The sequence below is a fragment of the Ochlerotatus camptorhynchus genome, unplaced genomic scaffold, assembly GCF_037179485.1.
Source record: "Ochlerotatus camptorhynchus isolate MF236.1 unplaced genomic scaffold, CSIRO-AGI_Acam_v1.1 ptg000434l, whole genome shotgun sequence".
Classification (NCBI taxonomy): Eukaryota; Metazoa; Arthropoda; class Insecta; order Diptera; family Culicidae; genus Ochlerotatus; species Ochlerotatus camptorhynchus.
In genome coordinates, this window is record NW_027040920.1 from 2,135,297 (window position 1) to 2,158,281 (window position 22,985).

The window sequence follows — 22,985 nt, forward strand, 5'->3', positions numbered from 1 at the left end:
CACTTCCCTTGGGCTCTCCAAGGTTAATCCCCATGGGACTGAAAACAAAATTATATAAAAAAAGTTTTGTCTGATAAATAGCTTTCAACCCATTTATATGCAGTACTCGTAATTCCAAACCACTTGATTGAATTGTTTCAAAAGCGTGTTACAGATCCAGAAAAACAGCAGCCGTCGTGTCTTTACGCTCCAAGTTGTCTTTCCTTTTTACTAACACCAAATTCAACGCGGTTTCATAAGAATGACCTTCCCGATATCCTGATTGTTTTGGAATCCACAAAGAATTGCTACTCAAATACTCAAACAGCTGGCCTTTCACAAGAAGTTCTAAAATTTTATCTAGTGTGTGCATCATGTTGATGGGACGAAACTCTTCGGCTTTAATCGCTCCAGCAACTTTTTGAATAGGAACCACTAAGGATTCCTTCCAAATTTGTGGCACATGCAATGATTCATCAATAAGGTCCAGAAAGTTGTGGCCAATGACATGACAGCAGTCAGTGTTGAATAACTCTTACATTAACATTATCTACTCCAGCCGATTAGTCTAATGAAAGCAAATAAGTCTAAGTTCATGTAATCTAATTGGATGAAAACCTTTAAATCTACAACTACTTTTAACCAGCTGTTTTATTTCATCAGGTTCATCGGAAAATTCAATGGACCGATTAATCAATGAAACACTGTCGGCAAAATAATCATTAAATTGTTCTGACTGTTCCAATGGAAGGTCTCAATTGAGGGGGTTAGAAGGAAAGGGTATAAGTGACTTTGATCGATTCTCTTCATCGACTTTCTCTTTTGATAGCCACAGCTTTATTAATAGATTTTGCGCTATTTCTGCGACATAGTTTGATAAAGGAGGTTCTCATCTAGCATCCAGAATGGCACACGAATCAAGGAATGTGTTTGCTTGCAGCTGAATTATTAATAAAAGAGAAAGTCGATGAAGAGAATCGATCAAAGTACTAGAAGGAAAGGGGTGCTCTATTGAAAACTGTGCTAAGTTGAGGCTGGTATAAAGTCCCAACAGGGACGAATGAACGCAAGAGAAGAAGATAATGATGACTTATAATTCTCAACCTAAAAGGCATCCAAATCAATGACATAACCACGAAATAACACTACCCTTTTGCAGCTCAGATTAACAAAACAGATCCCATCATGCCATCACAGAAAACACCAATCTTGATGCACGCAGGCCGAAAGCTACTCCAGCTCGGAATGTGATATATGCAAACTAAAACAAACTTTTAAGCTTCTTCCTCTTATTTCGATCGAATCTCATTGTCATCATCATCATCATCACTCACGGAATTATATCACTAAGTATCTTTTTATTACACCTCTTATCCGCATTCTGAGCGCATAACCGTCGTCACTGTCAGTGGCCGAGCTTCCCCTTTTCAGTTGAGGCAGGTCTTACTGACTAGGCTGAACCGGCAGAGCAACCAGTTCATAAGGTCAGCTGGTGGCGCAGTCGCGTTGCCACCAGCAGCGGATTCACCACGGTCCAGGTAGATTATGTTGATTGCTGGTGGAGGATTTGACGTCGTCGGTGGTGCGGCGATGTTTGCCTGCGACTGCTCGCTGCTCGATGAAGATTGGTCATTGTTCTGTCCTAGGGGTTCGTCCAGTGAGTTGGCCTCGATGTCGTTGGCCATCCGCTTGATGGGTCCTGCCTGGGCAAAGCCGAAACTCTGAAGGAACGAGTTGGGGGTCGTTTGCTCAACGTATTGAGGCTGCTGCCGTGGTTGGTTCACCGGGAGGTACACGTTTGAGGGGGTAGGAGGAGGAGTGGCTGCCGGGAGGTAAGTGTTGGTCGGAGGTACCGGAGGTAAGTAGGTGCTCGGTGCACAGTAGGACGATGTGATGTACGAGGTGACGGTGGTTGGTTGAATTCGGAATTCGGTTGTGGTGGAGGTGAGATAGTCGGTGGAGGTTAAGGTGAGGGTCTGCACTTGCGTCTGCGTTTGCGTGAGGTATTCGGTCAGCGGAGGAAGAGTGACAAAATCCGTGGAGATCACTGGCGGCAGGGTTGTCATTACAATTCGGGTTTCCGTTACCGCGACGGTGACGTAGCTTGTGCTTGGTAGGCTCAGTGGGCAGCTTGGTGTGCTGTAGACATAGCCGTGATTGAATGGAACCGATGGTTTTGGGTAGTTGTAGCCGTTGAATGCCTGTGTGGGTATTTCTGCAGCGATCCTTGTGGCGAGCAGTAGCAGATTACCGAGAACGAGTGACGTGATCTGGAAGTAAAGAAGGACAAAATATTACTTAATTTTATTATAGAACAAAATTGTTATGTTGGATGAAATAACTGTTGGTATTTTTTGGTCAGTCAAAGTAGATGCGATTATTATGAAGGAGAAAGCAAATTTTTTTATTTAAACAACGCTGCCTACAAAAATCATATCATTAAAAATGTCTTTGTTTCGCTGTTTGAATGTTTGGGATGAAATTGACAGATTGATATAACTCTGCTGAACAATTTTTGAGGTCATCACAGGATTCTGACCTCAAGTCTGCTAAACTTACCAATGAAATTTGCTGGGCTCCCCGTTATGCCAGTACTGGCTTTGGAGATTTCAACACAGATAGAGTTGATTATTTTCTAATCAAAAGTATAAGGAAGTGAACACCAGAGATGGGTACAGTTTGAAATAAAGTATTAACCGAAGAACTTCTATAATTCCGAAAAAACCTAATTTAAATTCGACAATTTTCCTTCATTAAATGCATCTGAACGAAAACTTCGGGAATAGTTCGAAAAATATATATTGTAATCATTTTGCATGACATTTTCTGGAGATCTCGACCGCGTTTTTTTTGGCATTTTATCCAAAATTATCAAGGGACATTGCACAGTGGTCCAGGATGGTAATTTAGCAAGAAATAAGTCCTTTTGCTTTAGTCTTAAGTTTAGAATGACTTCTGTGCAGTTTTTTTAGTTTTAAAAGTTTCTTCTTGTGGCCGTTTTTGTTTTAAATCAAGGTGATTTCAATTTATTGATATAGATAAAAAAATACTTTTTGAAATTAAAGACGTAGGGGAAACGGCTCTAATGTTGGTCAATGGATCTAAGATTGGGCCTATCGCTAAAAATCTGCCATTTATCAATTTTATCTAGATGAACGCGTCATTTTGTCGGTACTAATGGATATGTTTGGTAGCTATTGAAATTTTAGTCGATTGCTGAATGACATCCATTTCCCCTATGCTCTTCAGCAAAGTTGTAGCAGAGATGATTTCCAGCTTGCGAAATTGGAGATCATGGTCTTATATTGCCGAATATTACAAAATGGGCCCCCTTGGTGGTTGCTTGTTAACAAACATTGTTTCAATTGAGTTCGTAGTTCTAATGAAATATAGAACTTACATCTGCATTTCCCACCGAGAAACTGTTGCCTTGAGTTGCAGTTTTCGGCTTGTTTGGCCCATTGCTTGCCATTGCACAGCTAAAAAACTTGGCATAAATTAAGTTGATTCTACAATTTCGAAAATTGATCATGATATTTGATATCATTGATATGAATAACATGAAAAACCTTATATTTTTCCTGAAAGAGATAGAAGCCAAGAGGTGTTAAACTCTGCAAATCCCAATCTGTGCCGACTCGGCACTGCCGAGTACTTTATCTGTGCCGAAAGCTAGGCGTGTGGCAATCAAGATATCAGTCTCAGTAAGCCATGAGTTTGGCAACCGTGCACTTATGACTTTTGAGATTGTGTGTTTACATTTTCAAGTCAAGGACGGAAAAAAATCGTGAAACTTAATCGCTAAATAATATTCAACGAGCTGGTTGATGGTCATCCGCTTCAAGGAAGTGGCACTCGAAGATTAGCCCCTCTGCGAGAAGGAGAAGGGTGACTGATGGCAGAAGTAGTCCATCCAGGAGCAGACAGTTCTCTATCGTGCGTCATTCTGGCAAACATTTTCCGAAGCCAAGTACCCCACTGGCAAGTGGAAGATGAATCTTGCCTGCAATATCATTATGGTACTCAAGCAATACTACAATCTGAAAAATAGGAATGACTCGACCTAAAATGCCCACCGGCGGTAGTAGTAGCAGCAATAGACCTGCTGTGGCTTCCCAGTGTCAGCAGTCGTGGTTAGGTACTAAATTCGGAGAAACAGCTGCGATTGCAGATACATCTAAAGAATGGTGGGATCGTTCGGAACCGGGGTATTGGTAACACCGTACATTAACGCTGCAATGTTCCTTACCCATACAATTGACTCTCGGTCCGGATCCTATGGCCATCAAGTTAATACTTAATTCTAGTTAATTCTGGCCCATTCTGCAGTGCCAGGTTGCAAATACTCATATCAGCTAAAACAATGTTTTTTTTAATTATTATGAAATAATTAGATGCTATGCTCATATTTTGAATAGGTAAGATACAAGAAGAGGTTGCAAAGAATTTGTTTGACATATTAAACCTGTTTATTTCACTTCATGAGAGTCACAATCAGCGATTTTTCACACATTCACTCACTCACAAACTCACTCACTCACTCACTCAGCGATCATCAAATCGCTGATTGTGACTCATATAAAGCGACATTTACAGGTTTTATGTTTCAAACGCATACTTTGTAACCTCTTCTTGTAGGTTACAAGTAAAACATGTCATCATAAAGGGTGATACGGTCAAAATTTGGTCAATATCAACTTGACGTATTTCTTTCAATTTTGCATTTAAAAAACCTGAACACCCCTCATTTTGAAGGTGTGTGTGTGTAGAATGTTGCTCCTATTTTGATTTTGGAATTCACTCTTCAGTTGTCAAAATGCCGTCCAAGCAAGAAGAGCAGCGTATCAAAATTTTGCTCGCGCATCGCGAAAATCCGAGCTACTCGCACGCAAAGTTGGCAAAATCGCTAAAAGTTGCCAAATCAACCGTTACAAATGTAATTAAAGTGTTTGGGGAACGTATGTCGACAGCCAGGAAGTCTGGAAATCGGGGGGAAATCGAAAACCGGAAGCCGCTGAGACGACAAAGAGAGTTGCCGGTAGTTTCAAGCGAAACCCTAACCTCTCTCTCCGAGATGCCGCAAATAAGCTGGGTGTATCGTCTACAACCGTGCATCGAGCCAAAAAACGAGCCGGACTATCGACTTACAAGAAGGTAGTGACTCCAAATCGCGATGATAAACAAAATACGACGGCCAAAGCACGATCCCGGAGGCTGTACACGACGATGCTGACGAAGTTTGACTGCGTGGTAATGGACGACGAAACCTACGTCAAAGCCGACTACAAGCAGCTTCCGGGACAGGAGTTTTATACGGCAAAAGGAAGGGGAAAGGTAGTAGATGTTTTCAAGCACATGAAACTGTCAAAGTTCGCAAAGAAATATCTGGTTTGGCAAGCCATCTGTACCTGTGGCTTGAAAAGCAGCATTTTCATAGCTTCCGGGACTGTCAACCAAGAAATTTACGTGAAAGAGTGTTTGAATAAACGTCTGCTGCCTTTCCTGAAGAAACACGGTTGTTCCGTACTGTTTTGGCCGGATTTGGCATCTTGCCATTACGGTAAAAAGGCCATGGAGTGGTACGCCGCCAACAACGTGCAGGTGGTTCCCAAGGACAAGAAACCCTCCCAACACGCCAGAGCTCCGCCCAATTGAGAAATACTGGGCTATTGTCAAGCGGAACCTAAAGAAGACCAAAAAAACTGCTAAGGGCGAGCAGCAGTTCAAGGCAAACTGGCTTTCTGCGGCGAAGAAGGTGGACAAGGTGGCTGTACAAAATCTTATGGCAGGGGTCAAGCGTAAGACCCGGCAATTCGGATTTCGAAAAGCGGAAGCCTAACTGAATATTTTTCCTGAATTTTATACTAATTGAACTTGAAAAAGAAATTTAATTTTATGTTTTAAATAAACGATTTCACCGATTTACACGCGTTTTCCCTTGACCAAATTTTGACCGTATCACCCTTTACCATCTTTTGGTTTTATTATTCCGAAAAACATTATTTTAGCTGAAATGAGTATTTGCTTCCCTGAAACTATGGACATCTCTCAAGCTGTGAACCATTTGCCGAGTTAAATTTAACTCGTGGTTAAAAATGACATTTCGAAAGTTATTTTCTATGTTCGAAAATCCCTGTGCTGTCGATCGACCGGTTTTCGAGAAGAACTTAGCCAAGGTTGTCAAAATTTAACTTCTAGTCTGTCAGAAGTAACCACGCTCGGATAGCAGGGTAAATCGATAACTTTTCATCTGTCAAATTTTAACCAAAAGTTAAAATAATCCACCAAATGGTTTAGAGCCTCAAAAGCCGTGTGGACTTTCTGTAGAGGTTCATCCTCCAGAAGGCATAAGGACAAAGAGAGTCTCGTCAATTATACAATCTCTTATTACGATTGAATGGCGCCGGTAGTGTAGTGGTAAACGTGTTTACCTCTCACCTCAGCAGGCCTGGATTCAATCCCAGTTGGCCCCGCCGGGATGTTCTGAGGCATAACATCTTTGATCACGCCTTCCTTTGGAAGGGAAGTAAAGCCGTTGGTCCCCGGTTCATGAGTTGATGGGTCGATAGGTAGAGTCCAGGTGTGGGAGTTGCCTTCCTGGCGCGTCGGTAGCATTGGTGCTCAGCACGGAAAACAAGATCGACGGAAAACAAACCAAAGAAATGAAGTAATGAAATTGGGTTGTTAGCAGAATGCTAAATAACAACAGCAAAAAAGGTTATCTTCCATTTAGTTCCACTTAATTAATTTTGGTATCCATGACAGATACGTATTTCGACTACAATGTGCAGTCTTCATCAGTGTCATTCCCACTCAATGACACTGATGAAGACTGCACATTGTAGTCGAAATACGTATCTGTCATGGATACCAAAATTAATTAAGTGGAATTAAATGGAAGATAACCGTTTTTGCTGTTGTTAAACCAAAGGAAAAAATATTACGATTGCGGACAATAGCACTGACAAAAAATCCTTTTTCCCCTTACTTTGAAGTAAACGAAGAAGTAAACCTTACACGGTAAGAAAAAAGTACCCAAAAGTGAGTTCTTTTCACTCATCTTGGCGCTATAGTGCAGGAATCCAAAAGTAGGTAAAGCGGGTCAAAGTTTTTTTCATTTACTTGTGTGCAATTCGTATGGAATTTTCCACTAGCTTTCTACCCAAAAGTAAGTTAGTTATACCCAAAAGTAGGTAAAAATGATTATACTAAACGTTGGGATCCCACACTTTACTAGGTCCCCTGTTGGGTGGTTTTGCTCCTCCGTTGTTGACAACATTAGAAGGAGAGTAGCAGACAAACTAGTCAAAAGTAGGCAAAAGTATCCTGGCCGTTGGGTACTTTTTTCTTACCGTGTAGCAACGAGTGGGAAAAATGTCAACACAAAACAGTGATGCCATTTTATATTACATTTTGTGTCATACTTGTCATCGTGTGCCATGACCCGCCAATCAGTGTGCCACGATGTGTTTCGGCACAATGTGCAGAGCTGGGGCCACATTGCGCATCTCGAAACGAAAAATTTTTTCATACAACCGTTCGTAGAAAATGTCTTTCGTTTCGAGATGCGCAATGTGCCTCCTGATTACCCCTCGATAGAAGCAGACTTTTTTGGATAAAGTTGCAGAACTACTCAAAATATGAAACTTTGCTGAAGATTCCAATTTTCTACGTAGGTTAAATTTATTTTTTTAATTGTAAATTTTTTACATAATATCTTTTTAAGCTAATAATATTCTAGACAAATATAAACGGAGTAAAGTAACAACAAATCAAGAAGACTGGCAACTCTTCCATTTTCTCATACGAATGCTATGAGACAGCTACAATCGCGTCATCTTCCGCTCAAAGGTAAATGCTTCGAACGAATTTGATAGTAAAGATTACATCCTCAGAAGAAAGGTTGGTGTGTTTGCTCATTTTTCTATGCGTTACTTCCACCTTCACTCAAGCGCAGCGCTATTATATCGGTTGCATGGGTTCTAGAAAAATTGCCAGTTTTCTTGATATGATGTCTTCGATTTAATGCAAGATTATACCACTTTTTTAACTTTATGTTACCCTATATTAGACTGCATATAAGGAAGAAGGTGGAAAATTGGGACATAATATTAACTATTATTTTTAAAGCTTAGACTTAGTACAACAAATTAGTGAAGGTTTGGTTTGCGCCAATGCAAAAATGAGTGAATAGGGTCACGTTCAATGTTCGTGTGTTTTGCCATTTTCCATATTTGGCAAGCTTTTTATTATCGCTGCTTTTTTTTATTATAGTCACTTTAACACTCTTGGGTCATTCGTGACTTGTCCGGGGGTGAGATTTGAACAAGTGACTTTGGCGTGGTATGGATATTAACCACTACACCGGGGTCGCCTCCATCGCTGCTTTTCTCCTCCCTTCCTTTCATTGGTGAAATGGTGAGCAATCAACCGAGCATTGAACAATGTGTCGTTTGTTCGATTTGCGCTCTATTGTTGCGTCCGTGTTTGGGTTTTTTCGTTACATGTCTGAATTTTCATTTTTCAATGTGATCCCCAGTAAAGAAATTAAAGACGTAGTCTTACGTAAAAAAATGGGAGTATCTCATCTCTTTCAGTGGATACGTCTAGATTCAAACCCCTTGGTTGATATGATGATTGAAACTTCATAACGTCTAGACGCAAGCCATCTGTTATTCTTTCGGTTAATTTTTTGATCCTGATTGATGTTTTTGTCATAAGAGAAAAAATAAAATTTTCCGGTACGCCGATAATTCACAGCTGACGAACGAATGCATTCCTGTGAAGCCATCTTTTTATTTATAACATTCGATAAACTTTTTCTTTTCTCAGACTTATAGAAGCATTGGCTATCCGGTTATGCCAAAATTATTTTAATAATACAATACAAGAATGAGATATTGATATTGAATTCAGGTCAGAAATACCGCACGCACCCTGTATTATAATTAGAGAGGGACGTTCCACCCTAGGTTCCACCAAAATGCCTTGATTCTTTCCATCATCAGCAGTTCATACAGCTGACGCCGTGAACATTGAGCTTAAGCGGATCGACCGAACGAACATTGCTGATTAATTCTAAAAGCCAGAAATCACGTGCACGGGGGAAATTATAAACGCATAAATATAAAATTTACATCGCTGCAGTTCTTTATATTGAAATCCAATTCTTATGTTCACTGTTTTTGAAGAAATTAACAGAAGAGGTCTTTTGTGAAATCAACGTTTGTTAAAATAGTACCATGATGTGCTATAACGCTAAGCGTCTAATTTCAAGAGAGGTAGTTTTGAATGAACCTGCTGCATTCTTTTTTGAAACGGGAGAACCCGATGATCAATTTTTGGTACGTACTTTCATTAGGTCCCATGATGAAATACTAAGTACTGAAGGACTGTATCGAAAATAAGTTCGTTCTTTAAAACTTAACAAAGTAAAACAAACCAAAACATAATCTTTAAAGGACTGGTATCATGTTAGATGTGTCATATGTAGCTAAAATCATTTACGCCATTGTAAGAATTGAACTTACTAAATTTGCCGATAAGACAGAAAAATGCATATCATGGAATTGCACTCACGTCAGCAGCGTTCACTTCTACCATAGACTTGCCTAAAAGAATTATTCATTTACCTTTCCTACACCCAGAACAGCGAACCCGAATGCGCAGATCATGTTACATCTTTCAATACGTTAATAGCCTAGCAAGCACATTGACATCAATGAAACAAACATAGAATTGTCACACCGTTATAGGCATCTCACTTTGCCTACAGTTATTAAATATAAATCACACCGCCCCGTAACGTGGGTAGATCACCTTTTCGTGGTACGTTACGGGATGTAAGATCTACCACCGATTCCTAGTCTTGACTACTTCAAACTAGGGGAACAGGATTTTTCAGTAATCAAAGGAACACATCTTAGCCCATTTTACTTTTTATACCTTGTTGATAGTGATAAGTCCTCGGATTGCCTGGACCGAGGATGATCTTGAAACAAGGAAAAATGAGTTTTTGTAATCAAAAGAACACAGCTTTGTCCTTTTTTTTAATTTTTATGCCTTGTTGATAGTGACAAGACTCGGCTTTGTCCACCGAGGATAATTTTGAAACAAGGAAGAAATGAGTTAGGTAGTTATTTTTTATCTACGTGATCCCCAATCTTTTATTCGCTGTTCTCTAGTTTGAAGTGGTTAAGACTACACTCAAAATAATCGACACGTTATTGTTATGTGAAAAATCACGTAGGGTATCTCTTTTTACTTTGCTGTCAATTTTACGTGGCCCAAGTAACCGCTACATGATACCACTTATATGTGAACCGAAATTCCTTTCGAAGCCGCCAGAATTTTTAATAAACTTTACGTGATTTACACATACACAGATTCTATGTGCGTTTCACGTAAACCCTAAGTGATTTTCACGTTTGAAAAAATAAATGAGTTCACTCATAGTGCTATTCAATATGACGCTAGTTCATTGTGCATGTTTACATGTCATTGAAAGCCCATATTGGTTTGATTTTTATTTTTGTGAGGCAATATCGCGTAGTAGGTATAAATAATTAAAATTTTACATGCAGATTAATTTAGGTTGTTCCTTTTTTAGTATGACAACATGTATGGACTTCAAATCAAGTGGAAGTTATAAGCCGATTTTTTTTTGTTAGTGTTCCTGTTTCCGATCCTTGTCTCGGTCGAATTTTATTTCATTATATTTTTAATACCGATGTGTTTTTTTTTTGTCTATTTATGTATATTAAGAAATAAAGAGGGGGAAGAGGTAGCTCATCAATTCTTCCGGTTCGCCTCCTAGCATCGTGCTATAAGGTACCAGGCGATAACCAGGGTAGTTGATCGATAGCTCGATGACGTCATTTCGTTGGCGTCTGCAATGGGAAATTCTCATAGCAGGCGTTGACGATGGGACGTTGTCGAGTTGTTGAATAGCAACTATCGTGGTAACTCACCGATTACCTGTCGATCTGCCAAATTTGGAAAGACGTCTGCATTGAATTGTCTCATATAATAATATTCCGCCCACTATATCACAAGAAATTGCGAGTAGCTGAGTGGAATGGAGATAAGTTAAGCATTTGGTACAGGACCAAGTCTCCCCTGGGTGGTGCCAAAAGATGAGCGCAATAGAATCATCAAGTTGCCATAAGGCACTGAATGAGACTGTAGTCAAAGTCTTCCATTCGTTAGTCATTTCAGGTGGATTAGAACAGGTTTAGGTGGGCGTTGGCCAGATTTGGATTTTTCAGATGTAATCCTGGATAGGACCCTGTCATTGAACGTCGCGTGAAAGTGGAACTTAATGAAAGCCTAAGTACTTTTTCGTAGTTATTAGTTTTCGGATTTGAAAGATCGTCGGTTACAGTGGCCTGCTTACTGAGCAGAAAAACGCGATCCCAGGTACTTACATATCAAAGAGATTTATGGTAAAATCGCTTGTGTATCGTGTATTTTGCGAAACTCGTTGTTTTCGTTGGTTCCGGGTTTGAATGGATACACAAATTTGAGCAACGGTATTATGTGATATGAGGGGCTCGGTGGCCTTAGAGCAACCGTTTTTGTTTACTGAGCAGAACATCATGAGTCTAATCTCAGGGCCATCCACATTCAAGATTCGTCAATCGTTTTATTTGTTAATATGACTACATGGTAATAACAGCAACTCGGTGATTAAAAAGGTGCTCGTCTGCCTAGTGGCAAACGTTCTTGCTTACTGAGCAGAAGACCGTGGGTTTAGTCCCAAGCTCCTTCGCGTTATATGATCGTTAGGACATTAATTCAGCTTATCGTTTACCAAAACGAACCCTGCTGCAAACCCAACCCTCTTATCCAACATCCCAGTGATTCCTCGTGGAAGTGCAGAGGTGTTCTCGGCTTCCATCAAAGCGAGTGTCACGTCAACACAATCCTTCCCATTCCTTTCTTGACCTGTGTTCGGGCGCGGCCGGCGCTGGTATTGCCTAATTTAAGATCACTAGTTTTTACACATTGAGGATGATTGCTAGTCCCAAGCATCGTCTATTGGTTCTCTGTGTAATTACAGCTGATCTGGCAGTAACAGAGTAGCAACCGTGGGCGGTCAATCAAGCTCAAGCTCAAGCTCAAAGTAATTAAATATAAATCACACCATGCCAATGCAACAAATTGTAAAATGTATTATGACAAAACTCCGTATATACACCTAAGCAGTTCATTAATACTTTCGATCAAAGAATCACTTTGGATTGCGATCCTATCCTGCCCCACTTGGGATACTCAGGTTTGGACACCGCTAAAAGGAAAATAAATTCCCCACGGTTCTGCGATCCTCTTCTGCCCTCTGGGATAAACAGATGAGTACATCGCATAAATTCCTTGATTATGCCGCGAGCCTGCATACTTGTAAAAAGGCATAATAGATGTAGTTCCTTTTATAAGGTTTTCGACAATGCATTTTTGTGTTTTTTAACGCATCGTAACAGTAAATTTTTGAATATTTCAAGGTTTTAGAACTCTTAATATCTTTTTGAAGATGCTCTTTACAATTGCCATTCATGGCCGGCGCCGGTGGTGTAGTGGTAAGCGTGACTGCTTTCTAACACCCCGATGGGTCTGGTTACAATCCCAGCCGAGGTCAGTGGGATTTTTCTGAAGCATAAAAATCTCTGGTCACGTCTTCCTTCGGAAGGGAAGTAAAGCCGTTGGTCCCGGCCCATGTGCGTTGAATTGAATGGGTGCGATATCCTACGCAGGTGTGGAAGCTGCCTACCTGCACATTCGATTGCCGTCAATGGATGGCAATCGATGTCCGTCGGTGATTGGCACTAGATTGCGGAACAGAGACCGACGTTAAATAAAGGAAAGAAGAAAAATTGCCATTCAGCATCAGCAATCGGCATTCAATAGGTTGTAGTTGCGAACATATTGAATTGGGTCATTCTAGGTGAAAATCTAAATTTTAATACTTTGACTATATGTTTTGTACTACTTCTGCGTGAAGTCAACGATTTACATAGTTGAAGATGCTAATTTCAAGTAACAGGCTAAAGTGGTAATTTTTATACGATAGATGGAGGAAATGAAAGTATAGAGTTGATAGTTCCGTTAGAGTGCGGCAGAGTGAAAATTGCATATAGAAAGTAGATAGCGAGATAGGACAACTTTTAAGGAAGGTAAAAATCGGTTTTTTCATCTCTCTTTACCAAACTCCCCCTTTGTAGAGGATTGGTGAGGGGTGTCCCCCTTCCACCACTGGCAAAAAGAGATGAACGCCGACCGCTCAAGTACCAACGATGTGTTTGAAACAGTTCTACCGATTTTTACCGCACTTGTTATTTGAGGAAGGCATCCAGACGCCATCCCTCTCCAAAGGGAGAGCTTGGGAAAGAGAGATGAAAAAACCGATTTGTACCTTCCTTAAAAGTTGTCCTAGCTCGCTATCTACTATCTATATGCAATTTTCACACTGCCGTACTCTAACGGAACTATCAACTCTATACATTTATCTCCTCCATCTATCGTATAAAAATTACTGTTACTTGAAATTAGCATCTTCAACTAAATTTTTTTTTTCATTTTGCAGCAAAAATGACGTTCAGAATTGATGTCAAATTAGGCCAAAACAATTGTAAATTGTTGTGTATTCTTCACAACCTTTTCCATGGATGCTAAAGCTACTAAGATCATGAAACAAGTTCTAAAAATATTGCACGATGTGTACAAAAAGTGCTTAAAACCTGTTTTATCACACTGTACAACATTTATAAGACGAACAAAATCTTAGATCATGAAAGTACTTGAGAGAATAGAGTTTAATTTTTTTTTTGTGAAGTTAACTTCTTAAGAAGGATATGATATACATAATTAAATATAATTTTTTTTATTTTTAAAATCCTTTTTATGGATTTGGACAGAAAATTATGTTTATAAGTGGCATGTTATCGGTATTGACCTGTCTTTAAGGCTGTTGCACGGGTTTTGTAAAAAAAGTCGAATTTGTATCTTTGTATTTTAAAATTCATTTTCATTCGCTCACACCCGGATATGATTTGGATACCCCGGGATACTGATATTCAGTGTCAAACATTTGCATACTCAGGTAAGTTCCGGATACTCCACGGATAGTGATACACGTTACCTCTAACAGGGTTCATTTAGATTTCCAAACAATAAATTCCCTCAGCGTCGAATGAAATTTCCGGCGAAATTGTATGCAGATTGGTAGAAAGTTGTTTCGAAAGCATGTATTCTACCATTTATCATTGGGAATTAGCATAAACGTTTAAAAATCTCATCAGATATTCATTTTGATGGTGATCCCATTCGCGTACACAGAGAACGCTTGAGGACAAGGTGTACCTTTTATAGACTAGCGACTTCCAACGTCATTAGTGACATTAGAGGCATGGGGAGACCAGTGATACCAGCGAGAAATGATTTTCAGTCGGATGCACAATACTGCAAAAGGTCATCTTTTATCTCAGTACAAATTTAGTAGTCCGCCAATCCACCATTAATTGGCTTGTTCATCAGAAAAGCGCTCTCGACACTAACATTGCTCTTTTACCAGAAAACTATAATGTTCATTTCGCTTTGTCTCAACGACTCCCATTGAACCAAATTGCCAACTGAATTCATCGCCAGCTACACATCAGTAATTAGTTATTAGTCCATTGTTCTTGCCTAAACTAAACCATCGCCAAACACCAGCTCCAATCGGTAGTTCCCGACCATCTTCAGACACGCACAACAGCCACCATCGCGTTTAACCTTGCCGCCCAAAATGCGTTCCGACCATTATTTTGTTTAAACTGGCCATTCTCCAGTTCCCAAGTGTCTCAATCGCGCGTGCTCCACTTAAGACCGGTAGCATCATAATTATTCGCAACAATTGCTTCAACTTTGATTCGTTTTCCAGCAGAATTCCGTAGTGTACTAATAAATCATCCCCAAAATCACTTTATTACCATTGTGCCTGATTTATTTGGCCGACTTTACTGTTCCACTGGAAGCAGCCTTTAACAACTGGAACGCAGAATCACTTTTGAAATCAGCAGCAACTGTGTCTAGATTTGCACGCGCACTCACTATTTATTTTTTTCGTTTCGAGAATTCAATCCGTTCCGTACGACCGCTGTCTAGCGACTAATCTGGTCCAATCTGCAGCGGTACGGTTTTAATCGGAGTTTAATTAGATCCAGGCGACAGATTGGGCTCTCTTCTATTTTTTTTGTTAAGATGAGAGATGAAAAGTATTTAGTCGGAGAGGGCCAGTGAGGCCAAGCTCAAAAGTGACCGAAAGAAGCACCTAGTAGTGTTTGCAGGTTTCAACGCTCGTGTCATAAACCACGGGTGAAGGGGCAGTTCCGTCGGACGGTGCGCGTTGGAAACCTGGACTGCGGTGCTAGCTTTGACTGGTTTATGGGCTTATTGTCTCTCTCCCCCATTGCAGTGTTTCGTGGGTCAGTAGTACCTACTGGTGCAGACATAGACTTAGGCAATGAAGTGCAAATTCCAAGAATCTACTGGCAAAGTGATCTGATGCGAAACGGAAAATAGTTACTTGATGTTTGTTTGGTTTTGTACTATTCATATCCGGAAGCAGTGTTGATCCGATGCTTTGACGATGTTTCATGATTAATCGATCAACGTGCAAAGGGTTTCGCTTTTAAGGAAAAATCACAGAATTTAGTGTGAGCATGAATGTTAAAGAAAAATAAACAAAGTTTCTCGAATATTATCAGGTTTTAAAACGATCTTTTCTCTATTCAAAGTGAATCCAGGGCAGGGATACCAGGTTTATTTAGGAAAAAAAATCTTCAATGAGATGGACGAGATACCTTCACATGACTTTACGTCTACTTACCAAATTTGCAACTGAATATGAGGGGAAGGGTGAAGGTAGTGATTTCTTTTTTAATTTTTTTAAAAATCCATAAGACTTTTCAGAAGTGACGTTAAGTCATTTGATTTCAAGAAACTTTTTAGTAGTTCGGAGAACTTCGCAAAAGCTCGAGGAGTGCTGTAGCACATCAAGGAACTACGTATATCTTCAGGAAATTTCGTTGAAATTCAGGAATAAAAGTTCACAAAACTGCGTGCAAGCTCAGCAAACTTTATAGAAGTTACGACAATTTTGTAAAAGTTCATCTTATTTTGTACAAGCTTTGCAAACATCGTTGACCTTCAGTAAGCTCGTTGAAGTTCAGAGAATTCCATGGAAGCTTGGCGAATTTTGCAGAAATTAATCGATTTTTGTAGAAGATCAGCACATTTTGTAAAAGTTCATTGTAGACTTTGTAGTACTTCATCAAAGATTGTTGAAATATAGCATACTTTAGATCAGTCCGCATCGTTTTCTTGGTTTTTGCTGAAGAAAGTGTGCTACCTAATACCCCGTTCTCATTACGCTCTATATCACGTGATATAGCGAGATGATATTGATATCAAGTGGAAGTGTTCAGACTGCGCTGGCGTGATATAGCATGACGTTTATACCAGATCATAAACATAAACAAACATGCTTCAGATTCATTTGAACTAAAGCATAAATGAAATAAATTTAACTTTTACGTTTTATTTTTTAGAAATAAATTATCGAGATTAAATCAAGATTGGGAATTTATTCGGATTGAATTTAAAATTAATCGAATGCATTTAATAAGTGTCCCTCATTTCAATCGATAACATACATCGTAAAAATCTTTTCACTAACATGCTCTGACGTGTCCAGTAACTACGGAATAATCTTTGATATACGTTGAGTGAATAGGGACAACATGGACGACGTGAAGGACTTCTATTATCCATTATCAGCTTTTGCTTCGAACTGAAACTACAAAGACAGTCAATATCCTATAATTTTCTTGTGGGATCCAATCATGCTTCTGCCCTTTCACATTACAATATAAACGAATTATCGAAGAAAAAGGCATTTAAAATAATCCTCTACCATCGTATTCTTTCGCAGTGCTCCACATTTATAAATTAGCCTAAATGGAATGGATCACGCCAAAATAGAGCAAACTGACAGGAGCTTCCCGGAGGAATTCATACGGCTAACGATATCTATTGTACTTCTCGGGAAGCTCGCTACTCTCCATGCATGGTTTATATACCTCGGTACCTATGCAAACTTTTATTTTCCTGGAGTTTGAACCACTGACGTCAGCAGCAAAGCTAATTACGCGTTGAATTGTGTACTGGGATCAAAAATCGGTTGAAAACTGCCCGAGAGGCCGACCTCACTTAAAAATATAAAGTGTTCTATTCTCTAATCTAATGATTCTAGATTGTTTATACACCTAAAGCCAGATTTTCGGCTTACTACGGCCATTTTTGGTTCTCAGAGAGTTTTTTCGTTCTCAGAGAGTTTTTTGAATGTCATGTACTAGGGTAACCGGGACCCACTTTTCCTAATTTTGACCTTAGTGAACAAGGTAAAAATTCTAAAAAATGATACACCAAGGTTAAAAGTCTCTCTTCCATCTTTTGGTACAAAAACATTTAAGATCTGACTAGTATTGACTGAATTGAAGTATTTCTACCGAAAAAGTACCTTTTGGACACACAGCAAAAAATAAATTTTAATATTACATCCAAGAGGATGCACTCCAATCATGTCGAAAATATCATGTATTTTTTATGGCCACAAAAATAAATGCACTAAAAGCAGCGTAATGTCAGTTCATGCACTGTATTAATGATAATTTTGTCCTTTTTGGCAAGTAATATTACACCATATTTTCAACACGATTGTAGTGCATCCTCTTTGAAGTGATACCGTGCCGATTCAAATTTCGGACACTTAAACTCGAATTTCGGACACTTTTAAAAGTTGATTATCTCGGTCGAATATGATCCACATGTCTTGTAAATTTTAAATTTTTTTGACTAGTGCCCTCCACGATCATCTAACATTATTACTTTGTTTCTAACTGGATGTAATATTTAATTAAAAATGAAAGTGTCCGAAATTTGAATCGTCCGAAATTTGAATCGGAACGGTATTAAAATTAATTTTTTGCTGTGCACTTGCTCAGTTCTAGCCCAAGTCGAACTGAAAAAAATCCATCTCCCCAGTCTTATCGGCCTTATCGGCCTTATCGGGCGATTCGTACACGTCTACAACCTTCAATGTTTTCCTCGTGACTGATAATCAGCGCATCAAACTTGCAGTTTAAAGAAATAAAGAAAATATATCATGAGGAATTAGAAAAAAAAGGCAACGTGGCAGTAGAAGAAAAAGGAATCAATGAGGCATACAGCCATCTAGTAACTAAGTTAAAGTCCGCAGCAAACAATGTTTTGAGGAGAAAAGGAATACCAACAACTCCCAAAAGAAAGACAGCAATGAAAACATTGAGAAAGGCACAGATGAGTACTAGAATCGCAAAAGAACGAGGAATGGGCACAACTATTGCAAAACCTAATATCGATATAAGACGGCAAGAGTACGGATAAAGAGAACACATCAATACCTGAAAAAAGTTTGTGAAAATAAAAGGAAGATTGACACAACCTACCATAACAATGGCGCAATGGGAGAAGGAGTTTAATGATACCCTAGGAGAAGAACTAATCATTGAAGAAGATAGAGAACAAAAGGAAACAGGACCAACAAAAGCAGAAATCAGCTTGATAATACAAAATCTAGCTAATGGAAAAGCAACGGGGACCGATACAAAAAAAAAAATGAATTGCTAAGGTATGCTAATTATTATTATTATTATTTCTTCATCAACAGGCTTCTTGGCCCCAATGATGGATGAGTTGTTGCCGATGACCTAAATTAATATACATTAAAACTACACATTTGTTTCAAATTATCTCAAAAACATTAAGAATTCTAGCACGTAGCAAAGTCACGCGAAACGTTAAAATCAAATTGACTGGCAACCCGGTTGAAAACTCTCTGTATCCCAGAAATGGCACTGTTCATTCCGTAATTGGTGCGGTGAGGTTGAGGTCGTAGCATCGCATTGTTCCGTAGAGATCTTGGTCGCACATACAAGTTGATTCGTTGTAGGATTTCAGGACAATCAACTCGAGCCAGCAAGGCATCAGAAACCAGCATAGCCTTAGCAACGTCTCTTCGTGTACTAAGTGTATTCAGACGAATTAGCTGACATCGGTGCTCGTAGTTTGGGAGACGAAATGGATCCCGTCATGGTAGTCGACGATGTGCGAATCGAACAAACCGCCGTTGCACTGATTTTATTCTCTCTATTCTGTGTGGAACAGGTTTGGACAGCCATTAAACTGGGCGATCGCACATTATTTTTGTGCGCATTGTACATGCCACCAGATCGAGTTCGTGATCTTGAACTCATCGAGACTCACTGTCAATCAGTCTTCACAGTAATGCAAAGAGCGACTCCAATTGATGAGCTATTCATTTTTGGGGACTTTAACCTAGCAGGCGTTTCGTGGAGACCATCCCATAGCGCCTTCCTCTATCCAGATCCAGAACGTTCTGTATTTCATGCAGGAGCTATCGGCCTTCTCGATAACTATAGCGTAGCAACGCTTTCTCAAATTAACTACGTAGTCAACGAGAACAACCGTAGTTTGGACCTCTGCTTCGTGAGCACTCAGGACAATGCTCCGTTCATTTCCACAGCACCTTGTCCACTAGTTAAGCTTGTTCCGCACCACCCTCCTCTGATTGTCACTGTTGAGGACAATCTCGTTCGTGATTTCGATAGTCTTCCTGCTGCGGTTTCTTATGACTTTCGAAAGGCCGACCATCGAAGCATTGTAGATGTGTTGTCAAACATGGACTGGGAGAACATTCTCGATCATGACGACGTTGAGGCCGCTGCGCAAACTTTTTCTCATGTCTTGGCATATGTCATTGACAGACACGTCCCGAAAAGAATTCAACGCAAAGACTCTCACCCTCCCTGGCAGACGATTGAGCTGCGTAGGTTGAAATCGATCAAGAGAGCAGCATTGAGAAGATTTACGAAGTATCGCACGCTTCCTCTGAAACATCACTACGTGAGGCTTAATCACGAGTATCAGCGAGCCAGTCGTCGATGCTTTCTGTGATTTCAACGAGGTATTCAGCGTAACCTTAAACTTCACCCGAAATCCTTCTGGAACTACGTGAACGAGCAACGCAGAGAATCTGGCCTCCCATCGTCAATGGAATTGAACAGTGAAGTCGCTTCCACTCCGCAGGATATTTGTCGCCTTTTTTCTGTCAATTTTGCCAGTGTGTTCACTGATGAGAGACTAAGTGACGACCATGTTTCCCTCGCAGCCAGGAACATCCCACTAAATGGTCAAACGCTGAGTGCAATTGATGTCAACGTTGAGATGATTTCTAACGCTGCAACGCAGCTCAAATCGTCCTTCAACCCTGGACCCGATGGAGTTCCGTCCGTGTTTTTGAAGAAACATATTGCTTGCTTGTTAACTCCACTTCACCGTCTATTCCGGATGTCTCTCTCCAGTGGTATATTTCCATCCTTCTGGAAATGTGCACACATGTTTCCTGTCCACAAAAAGGGAAGCAAACGAGCCGTGGATAACTATCGTGGAATTACATCGCTGAGTGCTATTTCGAAACTATTCGAGCTTGTTATTATGGAACCGTTGCTCTCTCACAGCAAGCAGTATCTGAGTGCTGATCAACACGGGTTTACTGGCGGTCGCTCTACAACCACCAATATGCTATGCCTCACATCCTACATTACCGATAGTATGACTGAACGGGTACAGACGGACGTTATATATACCGATCTATCCGCGGCATTCGATAAGTTGAATCATGACATTGCGATTGCTAAACTTGACAGGCTTGGGGTGAGCGGTAATCTCTTGAGTTGGTTCCGTTCGTATCTTACTGGTCGCCAACTTATGGTTGCTATAGGAGATTGCAAATCAGCTAGCTTCTTTGCCACATCAGGTATACCGCAGGGAAGCCATCAGGGACCGTTGATTTTTCTACTCTACTTCAACGACGCAACGTGAACCTGGTTATCGAAGGACCTCGATTAGCATATGCAGACGACCTCAAAATATTTTTACGAATTTGCTCGATCGCTGACTGCCACAATCTTCAACATCAGCTTAATGTCTTCGCCAGTTGGTGTACTTTAAATCGAATGGTAGTGAACCCAGCAAAGTGCTCTGCCATAACGTTCTCACGAAAAAAGCAACCGATTGTATTCAGCTATGACCTGCTTGGAACGACACTCGAACGCGTTAATCAGGTGAAAGACCTGGGTGTGGTGTTGGATTCACAGCTAACATTCAGGCAACACATTTCTTATGTCATCAATAAGTCGTCTAGGACTTTAGGATTCATCTTCAGGATAGCTAAGAATTTCACCGATGTCTACTGCTTAAAATCTCTTTACTGCTCCCTCGTACGATCGACGCTTGAGTATTGTTCTGCGGTTTGGAATCCGAATTACAACAATGGTGCCGAGAGAATCGAATCTGTTCAACGTCGCTTTCTTCGTTTTGCGCTTCGTAGACTGCCCTGGAGATATCCGCTTCGGCTGCCCAGCTACGAGAGTCGCTGCCAACTGATAAACCTTGAACCTCTCCGGATTAGAAGGGACCCACCAGAGCTTTGATTATCGCCGACACTCTACAGGGACGAACAGATTGTGAGGCTATCCTAAGGCAAATTGACCTAAACGTGCAACCCCGACCACTCCGTAACAACCTCATGCTGAGACTGCCACTGCGTCGCACGAACTACGGGGCATATGGTGCGATTTGCGGACTACATCGTGTGTTCAACAGAGTCGCATCTGTATTCGACTTTCACCTCACACGTGATGCGCTTTTCGGAGATTCTCATCTGTTTTCGCCGGCCGCAGTGACTGACAGAGAAAATTAGTGTATTTACATTTATGTTTTTTTTTACATTCTGACCATGTTGCTTTGTTTTTCTTTCTGTGATTATTTGACATGTAATTTTACTATTATTATTATTATAATTAGTATTTTCATTTGGGCTACAGCCAGCCTGTTGATGTATGGCAACAATAAACAATAAACAATATCTCTCAATTCTATTTTGGTAGTGAGGGCTCCAAACAGTCGAACAGTACTCCAATGTCGACCGAACTAATGCACAGTAGAGCGCCTTTAGACAGTAAATGTCCGTGAACTCCTTTGTTAACCGGAAGATAAAGCCTAGAGATTTTGAAGCTTTATTCACTACGAACGACACGTGCTGCTTGAAGGTCAACTGGGAGTCGAGGATAATTCCCAAGTCCTTGATTTCGTTCACTCTTACCAGTGGTACTCCAGAAAATGAATAATCGTGGAGTTTTGGATCTTTCAGTCGAAAAAACGTAATAACTGAGCATTTTGCAGGATTTACGGTCATACGATTCATCTGGCTCCAATGAGCGAATGCATCAAGTTGTTGTTGTAGAAACTGAGCGTCAGCCTCAGAACGAATCTTGAAATATAGCTTGAAGTCATCAGCAAATGAAAGCCTTGGTCCATCCAGCACTGCATTGACATCTAATGATGAATCTGTAGAAGAGATGTGGAAGATTTAAAAAAAAGTATGGGAAATGAATAAGATACCAGGTGAATGAAAAAAAAAAAAAAACAATTCAAGTACCGATACCTAAGAAAAAAAGGGCCTAAAGTGGCTGCTGAATTTCGACGAATCACATTATGCAACATAGGCTACAAAATATATGCAACTTGGTTGAGAGAGCGATTGAAACGATACACAGGAGAACCGGGAATGCATCAGGCAGCCTTCACACCGGGAAGGTCGACGGATGACGAAATATTCATAGCAAGGAGAGTGACTGAAGAACGATTGAATGAAGGAAAAATGACTATCATAGCATCGATTGATTTGAAAAAGAAGGTCGATATCAAATGTATCAACAGGATTCTGCAAAACATGAAGGTTCCTCATCATCTTGTCCAAAGGGTTTGTAATGCTATCAACTTAGAGAAAACCAAAATCATATGCGAAGGAGTAAGCACAACTGAAAAGAGTAGAGGAATGGGAATCAAGA

General features: G+C 40.2%; 1 protein-coding gene across 1 annotated transcript; it reads right to left on the minus strand.

Moving 5' to 3' along the window:
- Nucleotides 1-1,406: 1,406 nt before the first annotated feature.
- Nucleotides 1,407-15,000, minus strand: LOC135711724 (mucin-2-like). Its single transcript, XM_065234693.1, has 2 exons — nt 14,943-15,000; nt 1,407-2,249 (listed from the first exon to the last, which is right to left on the minus strand). Exons 1-2 carry the CDS (start codon nt 14,943-14,945, stop codon nt 1,407-1,409), a joined length of 846 nt encoding a protein of 281 aa, XP_065090765.1. The 5' UTR covers nt 14,946-15,000.
- Nucleotides 15,001-22,985: the final 7,985 nt, after the last annotated feature.